We start from the raw sequence: 17,350 nt of genomic DNA, 5'->3' as shown, positions 1-17,350 counted from the left end.
TGTGTTAATTTCTCTATTTTATTCATCTGAGAGTAAAAACAATGGCGGACATGTGAAAGGTGCTGATCTGATCGATGGTGCGTCGTTAATGCTTGAAACTCTGCCTGAAGCAAATCTGAAAACGAAGCAGCAAAATTCAGATTCGCTAAGAGCAAGGAACCTGTGACGAGATGTTCACGACGAGATGCAGAACAAAATATAAATAAAAGACATTAGATTTAGTTGAAGCTTTTGGACTTGTGTTGACTTACGAGCAGATGGGGAAATAATTTAGCGTAAAGCAGCAAAACGAGGACCTTAAAGTATTGAAGACATTACGTGACTGGACTTTTCCTAAACAGCAGTTTTATTTCACTGGTCTGAGAACCCGATTCAGAGGAAATGCATTAACCACTAATGTATTCGGCACTCGTTCTGCTCAGTCAGAGACAAACGGACGCTTAGCAAAAGGTACAAACATGCATTAGCGTAAGATTAAAGTGGAATTGATTTCTGCTACGTATCAATGTTTTGATGAAATATGAATTGGAACAGACAGATCACAATAATTTATTCTTCATCTTCAAATTCTAAGATATTCAGCACATTCAGACAAAAAGGGGGGAAACTGTTTGTTCTGTGAGAATCAAGATTTGACTGTAAAACTTTATTCAGCTCTGATACTAAAAGCAGGTGAAAAGCTAAAGAGATGCTCCCCAACATGTGTGTGTGTGTGTGAGATATAACACATTAGTGAACTAGTCCGACTATCCGAGGATTAAAAAACGACACATAAAACTTATTTACAGGCTTCCTGATCATGTCGATGTGAATTTCAGTTTACGATTCAAAGTTATTCACAGTCCTTTTGTTACCCTCTACACGAAATGTTTTACAATCAACGGCTACTTTCAAGTTACAGTACGCATAAACACATAAACAATAAAAAGACCGAAACCGCACCGACGACACATCAACACACATCCAGACAGGTAGCATTAAGACGGGCCTCCTGTCCTCGTTAGTTAGGATTCCTCTCTGATCGGAGTGCAGCCGGAGAAAAAGCTGTTCTGAAAACTCGTCAGGATTCGTTTCTTCTTCTTCAGGAAGCTGACTGTCGTTCTGTCCTCCTCTTCGTCGTCCTCCTCCTCTTCCTCTGCCAGAATGGGCTTTCTGACCAGCTTCAGCTCTGCGGTGGAGTGACCCATGTCTCCGATTTCTTGCAGCACCTGAAACGAGACATATCAGAGAATGAATGTTAGTTTAATGTTGGCAGCACACATTTTAGGCCAACTTTATTGATCCACAGGGGAAATTATTTAATCACAGTAGCACAAAATACATAATTACCGTAATCTCCAGACTATAAGCAGCTACTTTTTTCACACGCAGCTTGAACAATGATGTGGCTAATTTATGGATTTTTACGAATTTGTCTCGAAAGCAACGTTGACAGCGACAACGAAAGAGAGGAAGTGTGTGACGAGGTAATTCTGAGGCTGAAGAAGACGACTTTAGTGGTTTTAGTGAGCAGGAAGAAGATGAAGATGGTGATCAATGATTTTTCCTGGTAGGCTGCCGTATTTTTTTATTTTCTTAACCAGCCGTGTTACAGGCGCTGATCAGAAAAAAAACATTTATATATTTGTGTATGTTACCGGTACGTATTTAAATGAAAGTTTAAAAAATCTTTCAGTGTAAATATCTCAGTGTGGCTTATATTCAGGTGCGCTCATAGTCCGAAAATTACGGTATATAAGAACAGACAAAAAATGAAGTAAAAAAAGAAATACAGAATACAAAACAAAGATTTCCAATTTTACAACTTTTGTTTGTTTTTTTGCCGAGTAAAGAAAGAGAATAAAATAAATAATAATAATAATAATAATAATAATAATAAAATAAAGCATTTATACACTCATACAGCGGTTAAACTTCACCGCCAGCCCCGGTTGAATTTAAAGCATTTAAATGAACACGTCCTCGGCATGCAGCCCAACCATCCCTCCTGCAGCTCGCGCCTCGGCTGCTTACCTTCTTCGTGGGCGTGCAAGATGGCGGCTTGAAGAAGGTGGTGTTGTCGGGACTGCTGGCTGTGGGGTCCTGAAGAGACACAGAGTCTCTGGAAACACTTTCTGAGTGACTCACATCCTGAAATGAAAAAAAAACAAGAACAATGTTTCCTGCATCTTTTCCCACTTTGGTGCCAGTTGTGAGCAGGTGTTAGTGACGGTTTTATGCTCTTCTAACAACCAGCTGACTTTTATTTACAGACAGGAGAGCCACCGTAGACCCACATCACTCTATATGTGAATACAGCTTTTGTTACTGAAGCTCCTTTTTCTTGTGTGTCTTCTGCATCATGACAGTTTGTCTCTCCCGTGGACCACAGCTGGAAAGTCTACGAAGTCATTACGACTCTCATTTTCGCCGCCATTCCATTTTTTAAATATCACAACTGTATATAAACTGTTTGTGAATGTCGCTCTGTGCTTCGGCGACGGCGTTCAAACGCCAGCTGGCGATGTTCATCCGGTGACAGGCAGGACAATGAGATGAATAATAACCTCATCTGCTTTCCACAGCCTTTGATTACATGTTCCTACTGAAGCTCTGGCTTTTCTTTTCTTTTCTTTTTGTGTGTGTGTGTGTTGGTACCACTCCTGATCAAGTTTTCCTGGCTGAAAGCCTCTTCTCTGGCTGTCGAAATGCAAATCAGCTGGTTCAAAATTAGACACTCGCTCAAACTCGGCTTTCTAAGGGCTGTGATGGAAAAGAGCCACTGATGCTAAACGCTGTCGTACGAATACAAAAAAACTAATATGCAAATTTTAGTTGCATGAAATTTGATTTGGAAATTAAATATTACCAAAATATTCCTCGCTGAAAAGATAAGACTTGTGCGTGCCACTTTTACAAATGTGAAACGTGCACGACAAGGTGTTCGATAAATCCACACCAGCGAGTCATTAATTCCCGCCAGCAGATGTGTGATAACGTCTGAAGTTCGGCTCATTAAAACTAAGTTATTGGCAGTTAGCTGGTAACTCACCTCAGCAGGCGCCAGGTTTTCCATGTTCCGACACTTCTCGTGATCGCACTGGCAGTTCTCGCCGCACGTCATCTTGCCTTTGCGACATCTGCACTGCTTGTTGCCGCAGCGACCTTTACACGCACACTGAGGAGAGAGAAACGACTTCATAAGAAACACGGCTATCGTGATTTGAGACAGGCCTTTAACAGCTGAGCGAAGAAGGAAAACATCTACTTTGTTTTTTTGTATTATAACAACCTCATACATACTGATTTAGTAAACAGCATCACAAAGACAGGATTCATCCCTGCTGCTTTTCAGCAGTTTGACAGGATGGACTCAGGAATGAAGGAGCTTGTGTGACGTTCGGTGGAGCATTTAAATATTCTTAAACCCTATTTGAACGGGACAAGTATTACCTGGGAGACTCAAGTAATTTGGAGTAACTGTGAAGGTCATCTGTGATCTTAATCTCGCAAAATCTCACTTATAGTAGTATAACAGTGGCCTTTCCACTGCCTCTGTGCTGCTCGAAAATTATTAATGCTGGCAATTGTGGGGGGAAAAAAAATGCGTACAGTGTTTTGGGTGTAAATTTAGGAGCCTTGTGTCCATCATCGTGAAATCTTAAAGGATGATGAGACAGATGACAAACATACATCTTGCTGTCTTTCCACAGGCTCTGCAGTTATCATGCAGTCGTCTTTTAATATCACATGTGGGCATAATGTCAGTAAATTGAGGTAAAACACAGATCTCATCCCATAGGCTGCACAAAACACAGACACGGTGGGGTGATGTCTACATCATTCCATGTGAGTAGGGCTGAAAACGCTCCTCTGGCTAACCAACCAACCAACAACAGACCGTCCACTTCAGGCGGCTTCTTTATCACAGAGAGCTGTAAGAAGCTGACGTTGATCTTGGTTGGCATCTCCTGCTTTTTATTTCCCTAAAACATTCTGAACAAAGCAAAACGTCAGTGGATCCGGGGGCCTTTCCAGGTTAATCTAATCCTGGATTTGTTCTCGTGCTTCACTCAAGGTCGGATACACAAATGGCCCCACCCCTCGTCCCAGTCTCACCCCTGTTGTTTTGGATTTCTTCGAGGCCCTGCGTCCCTTCTCGGCTCGCTCAGGTCGCCACTCCTCTCCTTCCTCCTCGCCCTCGTCCTCGCTGGGCGACATCAGCTCCTCGACGTTGATGGTCTGATTCAGCGGAGCTTTGGCTGTGGTGAAGCGCTTCGATTTGGGCTGTTGGTTAAAGAGGACACAAGGAGAACAAAATCAGACTTTTACATCATTTACCTACGATCGTACATTCCTACATTAAAAGTATGACGCCTTATTTCAGCAAATTACTCAAAATGAAATGTTCACAACCCATGGAGCTCATCATTAGGATGTTGACAGAATAATGTCTTCTGGCTGCAGCGCTTTACAATTCCTTTAAGATAATTAGCCCATGTTGACTTTAAAAACTGAAGCCACCTTGTAAAACAACAAACAGGAAGGTAGAATATTTACAGAAACTTACTTTAGGAGGAATGTACTCAAATGAGTCATCTGGACTGTTTTCATTGTTGGCTGTAGGCAGGAGGATCTTCTTCCCACTTGCCAGGTGGAGTAATGAGAGTTTCTGAAGAGGAGAAACCGACATGGTTGGCTTTGGCTTCATCACAGCTTTTAAACCAACTTATGGATCTAAACCGCCACTGCTCTCACTAGAGTGCTACTCAATCCGTGGACGGCGTCGATCACGTACAATTCAAATGACAACACATGAAGTCAGATCTTTATGAATCACACCGTTACCTGTCTGTATTTATCATTCTCCTCCACCAGCTTCTGGTTCTGCTCACTTAGCTCTCGTAGCTTTCCAAGCTCTTCCTCCTACAATGATGTTAAAAATAACTGTTTGAAATAATTCTGGATGATTTCTCCTAAAACAAGGAGGACAATAGACTCCGAGGCTGATTGAGCACACAGCTTCTGACCTGGACTTTGAGGCGCTGGAGAAGCTCCTTCTCCTTTGAACTCTCTTCATCTTTCTGTTGTGTTTCGTCCGACTCGCCGCCTATGGGTTTGCTTTGTAGCTGGTTAAGGAGGTAAAGGACCTGTGGGAAGAAGGAAGACGTACGTATTTGAAACAAAGCTGTAAATAAATCTGTATGCCTGTAAAATAAGTGGTATATGAGTGTAGCACCTTCTCTTGATGCCTCTGCTCGAGCTCTACCAGCTGCTGCTGGTGCTCCATGTCCATGGTTGACATCACGTTTCTCTCGTCAGCCAGCATCTTCCTTAAATCCTGTGCATTCCCTTTCTCCTGTTTCACCTCACTCTCCAGTTTGGCGCTGGCTGTTTTGGCAGACACCAGCTAAAAAATCAAAAAATAAAAAAGGGGGAATATTTGATGGGTTATGTAAGCAAACACCAGCAAAATAATACACTACTAACTAATTCATGATGTTCATAGAATGCATAACAGCGTATTAGCATTTCCTCACCTCAGACATCAGGAGCCTGAGGGCACACTTGGCATCCACTATGCTTGTGATGCTGTCTACGCGCTGCTTCAAACGCCCCTCACCGTCTGCAACCAGAACTTTCTGCTGAAGGTCAGCTATCTGGGCGTTCCTGTTGAGATATAAATCACTCTTAAGATCTTACACAACATTTACTGTGCAGAGAGAAGGTATAAAGTCAGAAATCTGAGAGACGAGAATGTCTTTGAGTGAGGCTGTGAAATGTGGCCATAAGCAGCTGGGATGTGGTAAAGACTTAAATGGAGCATGACGATAGCAGGAAACTGTCCTGAGATCAGTGAACTGATTCAGTCATATCCGCTACAGAGCAACATCCATCTGAAATGTGAGAACCTTAGTTAGCATTATCCATTACATGCTACTCATCATTACATCGTAGAGTTGGGTGATGTAATCATCTCATATCTTGGATGATATTTATTTGGCATATAATCTGCTTTTGAGAGGAACCGTACAGACCGTGTCATTAAATAAACACATAACAGCACTGTCCAGACTTTCTTCCTGCACCTGAAACAAGCAAAATCATGACAGATTGGGACACGATCAGGACATTGATCAACTCATGCACCTTGGAAGTTTAACTTATTGAAGATTCTCAGTCATCATGGTTATTCTGGTAGTTTAATCGTAGCAGCTGGACTCGCTTGAAGACGTTCCACCTCTCATCCAAGAGGCTTCATCAGCTCTGACTGACTAGTTGGGAGTTCCAGATAATTCTATCCTTAAGGAGCCAATAACACCTGAGTTTCAATTGGGGGTTTGTTGCTCCTCCCCCTCGTTATGTGAGTCGTTAGTGCTCCCCCTGCCACAATGGGGTTCATTAGGGTCTTTTGTGTCTAGGTGTGGATGTGGGTTCAGCTACCTGGGTTGAGATCTTAGGACTGAGTTGTAAACAGGTGACGCCTCAGACCTCCACCTCTGTTGAGGGATGGTCTTTCCAGTTTGACATAGACGGCTTCTCTCACTCATCTCTCAAACCATCTGTTAACTAATTTTTGTAAACAAACGGCCGCTTGGCAGAACACTGACGAGGACCAGCGTCTAGAACAAAGTGTTTCTGTGAATTCTTCTTCTGTAAATCTAGATAGTTAAAATTTATTCTAGGTGCACAAGTCAATTATGTGAACTCGTTTTCTCTGTATTTAAGCTATTTTTCTTATTATTGTCTGTTCAGGATGTTTGCAATTTGCTAACTTCGATCACTACTTTAGCTTGCTGGACAGCAAAGCGGCTGTTTTGCTGTCATTGTTGCAGCGTGTGGCGTTAGTGGAGGCCGCACACTCGAAAGCAGTAATTTTCCAACATCTGGCGGTACGTTCTCAGAGTTATTATGTTTGTCCGTGAATGCTGCAACGGTTTGATGTTCCCTTTCTGGGTGTTTTACTTTCAGAAATGACCATTAGTACATATCTGTGCAACCATCTGGAATCATACTAATGTCTCTTCTCTCCCGGGTGCTGAAGCTGAACACTGTGTTCTCTCATCGGAGCTCCGCGGCACTAAACACCAATCACCCAACCAGTCTTATAGGGTCGAAACTTAACAAGCATCAAACCGGCAGAGATACAAATCGCCACGTCAGAGCAACAACAGGACGCAGAGACGTGTGAGTCGGGCCTTTAACCCTGAGTGACGAGTTTGGTATCCTAGCAGCCATATGCATAACTATTCATGCGATCATGAGTTTGACTAAAATTTTGTGGGTAGATTTGTGATTCAGATTGTGGATTGTGATTCAGCACCAAAACATGATGACGTCTTGGACAGACCACCTACTGCATAGTCGACTTGGCAAAAAATGGAAAAGAAATTCCACCTCTACAGAAACGAGAGCGCGACGAAAGCGGTCAGATATAAAGATAAAATCAAACAAACGGCTTTCTGACTCACCTGAGGCCCATCTCCGTCTCCAGGTTCTCCACCTGCTTGGTCAGAGGGGTTTCCAGCGCCCCCTGGCTCTCCAGCTCAGAGATGATCAGCGTCCGGCGCTGCATCGAAGACAAACCAAAGGAATGAACATTTTTTCGTCTGCTGGTGCATTTAATGATTCCCGTTGTGCATCATCTCATAAATGTGTATAGTTAGCAGTACAGATCTCACCCTGATTTTTGGAGCGGGTCTCTCCCCGGCCTCTATCTGCTGTTTGAGGTGGTTGATCTCCTGAGCCAAGACCTTTCTGTCCTCCAGCAGGTCGTTGAGGTGGCGCCGGGCCTCCTCTGTGCTCACCATCACCTCCACTTCATTCAGAAGCCACGTCTGGTCACATGAACGTCAGATTAACAACAAGACAGTAGCCAACAATACTGTGACTTTATCCGTATTCCTAAAATACGTGTGAATTTTCTAAATCACAGAAACATTTCAACATATTCATAACTCTTGGTTAATTCTCAAGCTGGTTTTACAACCTTGACCCTTGAAGCAGCTCCCTCTATGCCTCTGTTCTGGGTATCTTTGCGCTTCTCTGCTGCCTCACTTCTCTTCTGCAAGGCGTCTTTCAGCCTCTTGTTTGCAGCTGCAGCCTGTTGGATGAAAACGCAGCTGTGAACCGTTCTAAATGACACTCTGACACGTCTCATAAATGTTAATAGAACAAACGACAACAACAGAACAAATAATAATAATGCCAGGAGCTCACCTCTTCAGTTTTGCGACGCAGGACGTTGGCCTGTTTTTGGAAATCCCTCTCAAGTTTAAGCAACTCGTACTGCCGCTTACGATCCTGTAAAACATGACAAACCATGGAGTTCAAGCAGCCAAAAAAAAAGAAAACACAAAACAACCTGTTGTACTTGTCAACTTGCCTGTAGAAAAACTATCTGCACGTACCTTCTCCTTCAGCTGCAGCACCTCCCGGTCCTTCTTGCTCTTCCAGTGTCTGAACTTCTCAGAGTCGTCCCTCATCTGTCTCATCAGCTGTGTTCGCTGGGTCTTCATAGCCTGTCAGGAAACAGTCTTACTGAGCTTGGATTTGGCATCTGTAGTTAACACATATGCTATTATATTTAGCAATGCTCTGTGCCAACACAGTGCACGAGATGACGCCATATTTCAAAAGTAAGAAATGTGTTGCACAACGTTCTATCCTTCCATCCATCCATCATCTAAATACCGATTAATCCTCACTAGGGTCATGGGGGGCTGGAGCCTATCCCAGCTGACTCAAGGTGAAGGTCTAGCCAGTCTATCACAGGGCTACACTTAGAGACAGACAACCAAGCACACTCACATTCACACCTATGGACAATTTAGAATCACCAATTAACCTCAACATGTTTCTGGACTTTGTGGGAGACTTCAGAATATCTCATTAGAACCCTAATCCTAATCCCGATCAGCATCACATTCCTAAACCTGTTTGGTTTCTAAACAAAAGCACATTTTTTGTAAGCCACTGACTGTGAAGAGAGACCGTGTATGTGGGTGGAGAGAGCGGGGGAGTGACATGTACAAGAGGTCTTGCCGACCGGGAGCTGAACTCTGCTTCTAGGGCATGTTTGTCCATGTGGCCTTAATTAGTTGCTTTAATGAGAATCTCTGCAGGCTATTTTGAGACACTCATTAATGTTATAGCTAAACATGTATCACTTGTTTCTAGTACACCAACATACATCTTTCATGTTTCAGAAACGTGTCTTATGAACCTATAAGGGAGCACTTAGAATACATTTTCAGTTTGGGTTAAAATAAACAAAAGTAAAACAGTGCATTTGGTAAGAAAACAGTCACACAGATATTAGAAAAAATGACCCCCCAAACTGGATTATCGTGCGTTTACTCCTGAACAACAGAGGAGCTCAATTAAGGTAAAGAAAGTGACTGGTTACCTGGATCTCCTGCATGAGCTTGCTGACTTTCTGGACAGAGGACTCTTTGAGCTTCAGTAGTTTGGACTGCTCGAGAAGCTTCTTCTTCATGTCCACGAGCTGACCCTCGAGCTCCTGCAGCCTCTTCCTCCGCTGCTCACTGAGCCTGGACAAATGTGGTGGAGGTCGGATAAAGAAGGCAGAGTTAGATTTTACATCAGAACAGTTAACGTTGTGTTTGGAATATTACATACAGGCACAGCCAAAAAGAGTTCATACTTGGCCTGGTTGGTGTCTTTCTTTGCAGACTGAAGTGCCAAAACGAGGTCTTCTTTTTCCTTCTGCAGCGAATCCACTGCAGTTTGTAGAGTTTGCACGTTTTTCTGCAAGAACACACGCCCAGAAGATTAAAATTACTCTGCCATTTCCTGACATTAAGAAAATACGGTTTACAGTTACACAAATAGACTAGTGTACGGTACAGTATCACAACTAAAACAACAACTTAGAAATGCCAGAGATCAACTCTACTCATGCAGCATTATCATTTTCCCCCCATTTAATACCAAATGCTCTCAAACTTCTCTGGAATTCAAACGCATAAATATCTTTGTGTGAGTCACAGAGTCCTTACCTGGTGCTCTGACTGCATCGGCTCCAGCTGGCTGTCGTTCTGGCACATTTTTCGCACAAAAGCTTCCTTCAAACTCAACACTTTGTTGAGCTCGATCAGCTCCTTGGAGAGCTGGGCTTGTCGCAGTGCATGATGGGCTGTAAAGGCTTCTGGTGAGTCTTTCCGGGCAGCGTCATCCTGTTGGTGGGAAACATTTTAATTCACATACGGTTTAGATATAAAACACCAGATGAGATGTGGGTATTTGATTGGAAAAAGTACAAAAAGTGTTAATAAGGAACAAAACTGGTGGCGTACTGATGGGGACTCATCCGCTGAATTTTTGCTGCCAGGTACTTCGGGGACATCTTCTCCTGCAGCCATGGCGTCGATGGAGGCGGCGATGCCAGCGCTCTCATTCTATAAAGCCAACAAGTACAAAACGATAAACTGTAGCAGTAACAACATTTAAATCAACAGTTGCAACAGAGGCGCTGATAAAAATTTGTTGTGACCTAAAAGTGCTGCAAACAATTACAGTCACCTTCACATAATCTATTTAATGTGTGTAATGTGTAAACGTGCCAATTTTAGCATCACTCTTGCTTCTTGACTTGCTTACCTTAAGCTCCAAGATGACGTCTTGCAGGTTCTTCATCACCTCGATGTTTTCCTTTAACTCCTGGTCCTCCAGTGTCTCCACCACTTTCTCCAGATCAACTGTACATCTGGAAAAAAAGCCATAAAATTAATTAAGAGAGTGGCCCGATCCATTCGTTGCGGTCTTAGCCGACAAGACGCAGCTGAAATCCTGAACAAAACTGACTCGATCCACTAAAAGCCAAACACAGCCTGTAACTAGAACAGCTCGAGTTTACGGTGTCGTCTCAGAGCTTTGTGGAAGCCACTCTAAACCCCCCGCCGGCTTCACGCTTTCTGCAAACTTACGCTGCATGATGCCGCAGTTGCTCCAGTTTGCTTTGTAGCTTGTCATTTGCTTGTTCAGTCTGCAAAATAAAGCAAACATGATGTGATGAGCACGACGGATGGTGATGCGAAACGTCAGAGAAAGAACAAATACGGTAAACACAGTGTCTTTAACAGCCATTTTTACTAGTTTATTTTTAATGCCGATTGCGATTCCTTTTTTCCCAACCCATGTGCACAAATGGACCCATTTCCAGCAGTAGTACCAGTTTTCCCGTCGGCTTTCGACAATGACTTTGGAGAGCGGATTAGCGAATGCTGCTATGGTCCGGCTCACCATAATGATCTTCTCAAACATGAGGGCCGTTTGCCCAGCTGCCTCACTCAGCTCCCTGCTCAGCTTATTGTTCTCATCCTGCAGAGCGCGGTTCCTTTCCAACAGCTTAGTCACATTCTCCGCTGAGTCTGGCCTGCAACAGAGGGACTGAGTAACCGTTATGGCCTTTTTGCTACGGGTAATATGCTTTTATCTGATGTCCTCGCGGGACCCCCGGTGGCTCACGGGGAAGCATTTCTCACCCAGAGAGCACCGGAGCTACTCCTCCACGGGCATGAAGCAGCATCACCTGCAGTTCTTGAACCTACACAAAAAGGAAGACATGTGGGACATTTATTACATTTTATACACAAATAGTAGGCTGTGAATTATACATAATCAATCCCATCAGATCTCTTTCCAGTGGTTAATGCAAAATATTCCATAATAAACAATTAAATGTAATTTAATAAAAAAAAAAACTGCAACACAGATTACTTGACGAGGCCACCACAGCAGATGTTTTTAAAAATCTTTGTTGTTGTTGCTGTACCTGCTGCTTGAGACGGTTCATTTCTGCAGCTCTGGGGTCAATGTTGACAATAGGCTTGTTTTTAATCTTGCGAGCTCTGTCAGCGTATCGCAGCGTGTTGATGGTTTCCTCCATGTTCGAGTCGGCAGGGCTGACGCAAGCGATCATCAGAGTGTGGCTGTTGCCTCCCAAAGAATCTGTGGAGACACACAAAAATAGTTTACAGAAATAGAATTATAATGCAGTCATTCAGTATGTTGCACCGTTGCTGCTTTGAGCGCCCGTGTGTCCTGATGTACAGTAACAGCACAAGAGCAGGTATGAAAAACGTTTGCTCCATATCATCATATTAAATGCCGTCTAAATATCATTTGAAGGTCTTCAAAGGGAGATTGTTGTCCTGACCTAGCGACCACTGTGTAACTTCTGAACATCGAAATCAAAGCGTACCTTGCAGCAGGCGGGTGAGCTTCGAGTCTCTGTAAGGAACAAAAGTGTTTTTCTTGCTTTCATCTCCCAGGGCACTGATCACATTACCCAAAGACAAAAGGCCACGATTGATGCTGATGCCTGCGGATAAACACGGACAACGTCGCAACACAAGCGCTGGTATTAAGACACGTCTTCAATACAAAGGGATGCCTCTTTATATAGCAGCATTTATCACTGGGATGATCACACATAAAGGCCAACAACTACAAACAGCGTGGTTACCTTCCTTTAAACGATCTCCCTCTGCTTTGGTCTTCTTTTGTCTCTCGGAGCCAGCCAGATCCACAAGGTGCAGCTTAGAAACAACAGAATCGGCTCTGCGACAGAAGATTGCACAAATATTCAACTCGCAGTGAACAGTGTTTTGAAAAATGCTGCTTTGTGAGTCACAGAAACCAGATTTGCTTCTTCCAAGTTTCACCCACAAAACCAAATTTTGAGGGCGATATCATATGAAATCTTTACAAAAAGCCCCCAGAAACACCTACTATTTTTCCTGTCTTGTCTACGGCCCATACTCCAGATTTGATTCTAGTTTACCTTAGAAAACCTCCAACCTTTCCTCTGGACACGCAATGAGGATTAGAACACATAAACTTATTTTGAAGCCAGTTCCAGTAAATCCAGATCTAATAATATAACCATAGCCCGCGGCAAAAACTGTTTTTATAAAATGAATATCACATCTAAATCTTGATGTCTTGAACAAAACAGCCACCAGTACCCTGAACAGGCAGTTTCAATAGGAACATGTTTATGACAGTTTCTCCCATCGTTTTATAGGGAGGGGCTGCTTGTTCACGCTAAAATTTGTTGTTAAGGTGGAAGGTTTTGTGGAAGGAAACACTGACTTGTCTGTTCCTCTGCGCTGCTCCAGTGTGATGGTGAAGATGGCATGGGAACGTGAAGAAGCAGCGTTCATCGCCGTGGAGCCCACGGTGCGAGCAGAGTTCCCCAGCTCCAGACAGCCCACCATCTCATGGGCAGAGAACACCTGCCTCTCAGTCAACCCAACAATCTGGAAAGGAGGATGTTTTCAGTAACAACAAAAGCTGACACTCAAGCAGTGAGTGTGGGTTTCGAATAAATCCCCAACAAATGTGTGTTTTCGCTCCTTTAACGTGTCAGTCTCTCACCTTAATGCCATCTTTAGGGTCTTCCCGAATGCTGAGAGCTGGTTTATCTTTAGATGAACACAGCAAATCCAATATATCTTCATTGTAGATCTACAATCATAAGAAAAAACACTGAAATGACTTGCTTTTAAGGCGCATTTGTACAATGAGACGACATCTGAGGGATGCCATGAACCAAAGTAAATGTCTCTATACACACAAAAAATATAATTCATACAGAGCAATCGACACACGTCCACCAACCTCCAGGTAAGATACTGCCAGACAGAATTCACAGTCTGTCCTCCTCTCCCTTTCCTCAAAGATCCTGCCGATAACTCTGGGAATAACTCCGACTATGGGGTCGTTCTCTTGAGCTGATGTGTAGGTTCCTCCCATGGAGAAGGTCTTTCCTGATCCCGTCTGGCCGTACGCGAGGACTGTTGCATGGTAGCCTACCAAAAGAACAATTTTTAACAGGGATGCAAAACAATTCAAAAGATACGAGGAAAAAATCTGTAGTACCGTATATATTTTACTGATACATCCAATATAATTTTCTTTTTTGTGTAGCCACTGATGTGGGGTGAAACCAGAAAGAGGCTCCAGTCAATCATCATTTTAAAAAATATCTCTACCTTTGAAAAGCCCAGACAATAAGGGGGACACAGCCGTATTGAAGACTTCCTCTTGTTCAGCAGTGGGATCAAACACGTAATCGTAGGTGAACGCCTTCTCTGTGCCAACAATCACCTTAAAATAAAACACAATGCCGCGATTTTTACAAACACAGTATAGGAGCACAAATAAAGAAAACATTACATCGACTTTGGTATAACGTACAAGACATTCCTCTGTAACAGATAAACAGTTGTAAGATGTCATTGAGCACAAACCTGCGGCTCTCCAGGCACAAACGTGAGACAGCACTGACATCCCTCGTTGGTTTCTTTCGGTACCAAGGGGCGACATCGCAAGGCGACCCGCACTGGGATCACCTTCACGTCCTCATTTGTCATGATGCAAGAGTCCAACGAACAACTGTGTTAATAGAAAAACAGGAGTTTAACATAATGAAGCAGAGATGTATGAGGCCACTGATGGTGTTATTACATATTTAGAAGATGACTTTGTGAAACACTCAATTAAAGAGATGCCTAAAACTAAACAGTGTTGACGACTAATATGGTGGCAGATGGTCCAACATTATTTTCAAATATAAGATTTTTCTTTACTGCCCTTGAAATATTAAAACATGATTAAATTGGTTAAACACTGGAGGCTGATTTAGAGACATGACAGCCTGACGAAGCTCAATATATATGCTGTGGCTCAGATAGTAGAGCAGGTTATCCTCCAGTTGCAAGGTTGGTGGTTCAGTCCCCCGCCCCTCCACAGTCAAAGTGTCCTTGGGCAAGACACTGAACCCAAAGCTGCTCCCAGTTGCAGGCTGTATCTTGCATGGCAGCTCTGTTGCCATTGGTGTGTGAATGAGAAACACATTGTAAAGCACTTTGGATAAAAGCGCTATGTAAGTGCCATTTACTATTTACAATATATATCTGCATATTAAACCATGCATAAGTGTAATGTAAGTTAGTGTGACAGGTGAGGTACTTGAACATCAGTATAGTGTTATAAGACTTCCACAACAAAAAGGGAACAAGCTGGGAATGAATAACAACAACAAACTGTTGTGGTGGTTTATAGTAACAGCTGTACACACAGTTACTTCACACAACAAACACTACGTATATGGACTTTGACCACAGGGAGGGACTGAACGATTTGGGGGAATATCTAATTGTGATTGTTGTGACACATATTGTGGTTTGGTTTCTGATGTAATTGTTGAAAAGCTGTTTCAGTTCAATATTGACTCTGAAACATCTGATGTACCACATGAGACACTGTCAACACCGGGACTGTCACACAGAGAGGATGTTTGAGACGTTTGTAAAATCATTGATAACAGTTTAAAGTCTGAGTCAGATGTGCCAGATTACAAATCTGAAATCGCAGCGTTTGATATTTGGTAAATGCATAACTTCCAAATGCCAATTCAATTTGAAATCGATGCATTTTTCAGCCCAACCACAGATTATGGCACAGACTTAAAAGATCTAGTCTAAAACAGAAGTTTCAATGTGCTCATCGATCATCAGTATCTACACACAGTGGCATGCACAAGTCTACAATTAAGCAAGTGGAAGACGAAACTAGCTCTGCAGCCGTTTTTCTTTTCTCTTATTTTGAAAATGTCAAAGAGTCATCCATCATCTATACACTGCTTAATCCTCACTAGGGTCATGGGGGGCTGGAGTCTATCCCAGCTGACTCAGGGTGAAGGCAGGTTCACCTGGACAGGTAACCACTCTGTCACAGGGCTAACATTTAAAAGATTAACATAAAAATTAATTTTGTTTAAATGTGAAGGGACTGTCTGTCACTTCATGCCTTTTGCAGATCACTTCATCTTCCACTTGCTTAACTGTTCACATTAACAGAAATGTTGACCAGGGTGCCCAGACTGTTGCACTGTATAAATAACGTCAGATGCTCGTTAACACTGGGTTCATTGTCCTGATCATCTTGGGTTCAGTGAAAGAGAAAAAAACGTCCTCATGCCTCAGTACAATCATGGCTGTTGCCATAGTTTCCAACGAGCTGCTCCATTGTTCACCGTCTGTGGAGCCCCATGACTTATCGGTGTACGTTATAGCCTACAGCCACAACTAGGATGCCCGATTAACTGTGGTCATGCTGGAAGATTATTATTTCTGGACAGATTGTGGCTTTAACAGTCATGTTAGCGCACTCCATTGATATGTATGGGGGAGACGTATAGCTGGTAGCTATCTATACCAAACATGTCAGCGACGATAAAGCAAGTTAACAACTTTACTGTTAGCATTGAGACCTTTATTACATGAAAACTATTACAATACAACCCGTGTTGCACCCACTTGCCGGATAATTAGCTGAAGTTAAACGAGCCGTCTGCCCAACTAGCTAGCTGCGACTCTTAGCAGGACTTTACCTTCACACGTTTCCTCCAACGTTCAGAAAACACGAAAAGCTGCACTCAGAGGTTGACAGTATAAAGCTCCAACATCGGTCACACTCTGAATTAACTGCCTACTTTGTGAATATTAGTTCCTATTACGGCTAACCTAATGAACTTTTGTTCTTTGCCCGTACACTTAGACCAACACCTCCGGATCAGATGTTGTCACTGCCCGCCACTTTCAAACGCTCCGCTCCGCCTCCTCCTTCTTCTTCTACGGTCTATTTGAGGCGGAGTCAACGCAGAGTGGCGACACTACTGACCCCTACAGGCCGACAAGACACACAGCGCCACTGGAGATTACAGAAAGCTTTTATTGGCAAGTGAGCTCGCACACACAAGGAATTTGACATGGTGAATGAACAACAATAACAAGGTAGGCAATAAATATAGAAATAAAAAAACAATCTAAATAAAATATTATATGTAAAAGCAAAGCATAAAGGTACTATGTAAATAAAAAGTACTGTGTAAAAGGGACATAAAGTTGCCTAAACTGGTTTAAATTACAAGATTGCCCATGAAATTGAAGAATTGCACATGTAATGATAATGCACAGAGGTAGTGTAATGATTTAGTGACTGATTGTTCATTATGGATGTGGCCTGAGGGAAGAAGATGCCGAACCAGGGAGGCAGGGGACATGTCCTCCTTAATATTTACAACAGGTGCATTAGTTTGAAAATTCACTAAAAGTTTACCTCTAAATGTCTTTTTCCCCCCACACAGAAGAACAAAACTTGCTGGAACATAGATGAGCTAATAAAGTTTATAAAGCAAATAAAATTTATTATTTGATCATCAAGGTTGGCAGAGAGCCATTAATGTGCCACCAAAGCTAAAGAACCCCTTGTTTGGGGTTGTTTGGTTCGATGGCAGGTAATAACATATAACTCGAGCTGCAACTGATGATTGTTTTCA

The 17,350-nt window shown here is 42.8% G+C and overlaps 1 protein-coding gene across 1 annotated transcript; it reads right to left on the bottom strand.

Moving 5' to 3' along the window:
• kif4 (kinesin family member 4) lies at nt 1–16,610 on the bottom strand. Its single transcript, XM_008290092.1, has 31 exons — nt 16,403–16,610; nt 14,259–14,403; nt 14,001–14,115; nt 13,627–13,817; nt 13,384–13,473; nt 13,099–13,265; nt 12,470–12,564; nt 12,206–12,325; nt 11,777–11,952; nt 11,487–11,548; nt 11,245–11,377; nt 10,929–10,987; nt 10,603–10,708; nt 10,299–10,400; nt 10,002–10,178; nt 9,647–9,750; nt 9,389–9,533; nt 8,391–8,501; nt 8,200–8,283; nt 7,970–8,083; nt 7,662–7,817; nt 7,452–7,549; nt 5,520–5,649; nt 5,219–5,389; nt 5,010–5,129; nt 4,828–4,905; nt 4,550–4,651; nt 4,099–4,266; nt 3,032–3,157; nt 2,014–2,130; nt 1–1,208 (listed from the first exon to the last, which is right to left on the bottom strand). Exons 2-31 carry the CDS (start codon nt 14,379–14,381, stop codon nt 1,005–1,007), a joined length of 3,744 nt encoding a protein of 1,247 aa, XP_008288314.1. The 5' UTR covers nt 14,382–14,403; nt 16,403–16,610; the 3' UTR covers nt 1–1,004.
• Between the last annotated feature and the right edge of the window lie 740 nt (nt 16,611–17,350).

This window comes from Stegastes partitus, unplaced genomic scaffold (genome assembly GCF_000690725.1).
Source record: "Stegastes partitus isolate 25-593 unplaced genomic scaffold, Stegastes_partitus-1.0.2 Scaffold655, whole genome shotgun sequence".
In the NCBI taxonomy this organism is placed as follows: Eukaryota; Metazoa; Chordata; class Actinopteri; family Pomacentridae; genus Stegastes; species Stegastes partitus.
This window is presented reverse-complemented; position numbering and strand designations above follow the sequence as displayed.